This window comes from Spinacia oleracea, chromosome 4 (genome assembly GCF_020520425.1).
Source record: "Spinacia oleracea cultivar Varoflay chromosome 4, BTI_SOV_V1, whole genome shotgun sequence".
In the NCBI taxonomy this organism is placed as follows: Eukaryota; Viridiplantae; Streptophyta; class Magnoliopsida; order Caryophyllales; family Amaranthaceae; genus Spinacia; species Spinacia oleracea.
In genome coordinates this window covers 145,927,969-145,931,341 of record NC_079490.1, presented here as the reverse complement: position 1 = coordinate 145,931,341, position 3,373 = coordinate 145,927,969, and the positions used below count along the sequence as shown (strand labels likewise).

Genomic DNA, 3,373 nt, shown 5'->3' with positions numbered 1-3,373 from the left:
GTACGAAGTATATGTTAGTATATTTTTTTAGTGACTTTAAAGCGCTACGTACATATATAAGATCACTCTATGGCTAAATAAATTAATGTGTTATTTCTAATTTAATAATAATAATAATAATAATAATAATAATAATTATAATAATAATAATAAAAAAAATAATAATAATAATAATAATTTCATTTATTTTCAACAATTAGAGTTCTTAAGATAATAAACATTTATATTAACATAAGATTTTTTCACAAGCACGCCACTAAATACTTTTGGGTAATTTTGATATGGTTATCGCTTATTTTTCTTTTGAATTTACTAATTTGCTTATCATTTTTTATGTAGAAGAAGATTAGAACTATTTTACTATGTGTTGCATTACTGCTAGAGTCAAGAAACATGGCATGATGGCAACCTAATGTTACTATCGGAATCCATTAGTTCAATAGTACTTGTACTCCGTATGTTCTAACCATCAATCATACTGAAACAAAGCAATACTATCCACCTGGGCCATTATTTTTTCATTAATATTTATGTTTGCATTTTTTTTATTGTTATTATAATATTTCTCCTTCAGTTAGTAGGTTAGACTATGGTTAACTCACCGAAATTTGTCTTTAAGGTCCCAAAAGGTGAAAAAAAAAGATGTAGGTCCTCAAATGTGAATATTGTGAAAGGTTGGACCCTGGTCTTTAGCTTAACTCTTTTTGGGACTATTTTATTCAATTTAAACTTTTCAGATTTTAATTAAATGTTTTAAATTGTTATCTTATTTTATTTTATTTTATTTTATTTTATTTATTTATGTTGTGGTTAAAGGTGAGTTAACGGTGAGTTAACTTGCCAGAAAATAAAGTTGAGGTCCCAAAGGTGAAATAAAGAGTACAGGTCCCAAATGGTGAAAAACTCAAAAGGCGAGACCCCATTTATTATCTTAACTCGTATTAAGTAAGGAGAGTTGAATCTAATAAAAATAACTCAAAGAAAGGGAGTGGGGACCATAATAATTTGGAAGGGTGGGAAGATGAGTCTAATGAAAATAATGGTTTAATGTAGTTGTAGTCCCTAGAGGAAATTAGATGTACTAAATAATTAGTTCTTGTTGTGAGAAGAAAGAGGGTGGTCTTGGCTTCAGAGATATTCTGACATGGAATACTGCAGCTATTGGTAAGTATGTGTGGGCTGTGGCCACAAAGCAAGATAGTATATGGATCAAATGGGTAAGCTCTGTATATGTCAAGGATGGGGAATGGTGGGAGTACCAGCCTAACAATTCTGCAAGCTGGTACTGGAGAAAGATTTGTGAAACAAAAGAAGTCCTGAAGCAATACTACACTATTGCTGAATTTAGTAGTATGTCCTGTTATTCTGTGAAAGATGTGTATCAAAAACTTATAGGTCCAAAACCCTTGGTGCACTGGGATCATATGGTTTGGAATAGATTGAATACACCCAAGCACAAGTTCATCTGTTGGATGGCTGTTCAGGATAGGTTACAGACAGCTGCAAGATTAGCCAGAATTGGTGTTTGCTCCTCCCCAAACTGTCTGTTGTGTGATCAGCAAGAAGAGGTCCATGACCATCTGTTTTTTGCTTGCCCCTATAGCAAGAGGTGTGTTGAGGAGATCAAGAGTTGGGTTGGCTTTCACACTACTCACAGTGGGCTTCAGATTCTCATTAGCAGAATTGGTAATAGTCATCAAACCAAATTTCGAAGGCAAGTCTGGTATGCTGCTTTAGCAGCAACTGTGTATTCTGTATGGAGGAGTAGGAATGGCAGTTTATGGGATAAGTGTATCCCAACTGTGCATAGCACTGTTACTAGAATCAAGCAGATTGTGAGAGATCGAATTAGGAGTGTAATGCCTAGAAAAGTAAGTCGAAAGGATAGCTTATGGTTTTTAACTCTTTAAGAGTTGTTTAGTTGTTTTGCTTTCTCCTTTGTGAAAGGGTCCAACCTAGTTGGTTCGTTTCCTTTGGAGTTAGCCTAGCTTGTAATCTGTTTTGGTGATTAATATTATCCTTTCTTACTTAGCAAAAAAAAATAATTAGTAGGTGAAATAGAAAAGTTACTAAAAATGGTCGGAAATGTTAACCCTAAAAAAAGACGGCCAAATAGTATATGTGACACGGAGTAAAACCTTTAATAGCATGTCAATTTTTTTAAAAGGATAAATATGCCACAAGTCTCTCTTTAATTGGTCTACTTATTTTTATATTTATCTTAATTATTAAAAAAAAATCATCTATCTCCTTCCTCCATTGTCGTCCTCTCACCAACAAACACCCTAAACTCTAACTCCCTCATGCTCCTTTCCCTTTCACTCTTTATCCTTCTCCTCCTACTCCACAACACCAGCGCTACCACTACCTCCGCCGCTAGTATAACCACTACCCCGATTTCTTCCCCACCACTCTCTATCCTTCTAACAATTCACTGCTATGATCCTGCATGTCCACTTATTCCTTACACCCGACCCCACTCCTCCTGCTAATATGCATTTCTTGGGTTTATGCAGGTGGGTGAGAGAAGTAGGAAGTAGAGAGATAGAAAGAGAATGAGGAGGAGAGAGAGAATATCAGTGGAGGAAGGAGGGATGAGGGTGAGACATGGTGGTGGTGGGGTTTTGGGGGGGGGGGGGGGTGGGGTGGGGTGGCCTGGGTTGTGCAACAGGGGAAGAAGGAGAGAGTAAGGTAAGCAGGTGTTTTTTTTTAAAATAATTATATTTTTTTAGAAATTAAAAGGATTTTCTGATTAAATTAAAATTAAATAAATTAAGAGAGAGACATGTGTTATGTTTGCCAATTTTGTTGGTCATTAACCGGTCAAAGATTGTTTGTGGAAGATAAACTCCAAAACTTGGAAAATTCCAGAATTACTCAAAGATTATATTATTTTTAAAAGAGTGGTCAAAGGTTGGATTATCTTTTACATATTTTCCAAAATTATATTGATTATCAATTGTAAGTATAATATTTATACTTTTTTCTTTTTAGTAGAAGTAGTAGAACATACTGAGATATGTCCATAACATTATAATTCTAAGTTCCATAAATCTCAACTTTTCGGAAATATATTGACTTGTAATTGGGGTTATTGTTCTATCTTGTTTAGAGTTTAGAGTTTTTTTTTTATATATAATCAAATGAATTTATTGATAAAAAGTTACACGACATCTACATTAAGATATGAATCTAACAAATACATAATAATTGAATCAAATAAAAACTTTCTTTCACCATAGCTATTATCGTGGTATATCGAACATTCTGCATACCCTCTTTTATATCGCTGTGATTTACAGCTTTTTTTGGAGAGGGGATCTATAGATCTGTTGTAGCCACGATAAATAACCTCCTTTTCAATGCCGCACAA

General features: G+C 34.0%; 1 protein-coding gene across 1 annotated transcript; it reads left to right on the top strand.

Moving 5' to 3' along the window:
* Window positions 1-589: 589 nt before the first annotated feature.
* Window positions 590-2,540, top strand: LOC110792006 (uncharacterized). Its single transcript, XM_021996797.2, has 3 exons — window positions 590-685; window positions 1,110-1,871; window positions 2,517-2,540. The coding sequence occupies exons 1-3, from the start codon at window positions 590-592 to the stop codon at window positions 2,538-2,540; spliced, it is 882 nt and encodes a 293-aa protein (XP_021852489.2).
* The last annotated feature ends 833 nt before the right edge of the window (window positions 2,541-3,373 follow it).

Bases quoted from the DNA above. Each gene is read 5' to 3' on its own strand.
- LOC110792006 (XM_021996797.2), top strand. From the start codon at position 590: ATGGTTAACTCACCGAAATTTGTCTTTAAGGTCCCAAAAGGTGAAAAA. The intron at 686-1,109 runs GTCTTTAGCTTA...TGTTGTGAGAAG, and splicing joins TTGTGAAAGGTTGGACCCTG to AAAGAGGGTGGTCTTGGCTT. The intron at 1,872-2,516 runs GTAAGTCGAAAG...GGGTTTATGCAG, and splicing joins GGAGTGTAATGCCTAGAAAA to GTGGGTGAGAGAAGTAGGAA.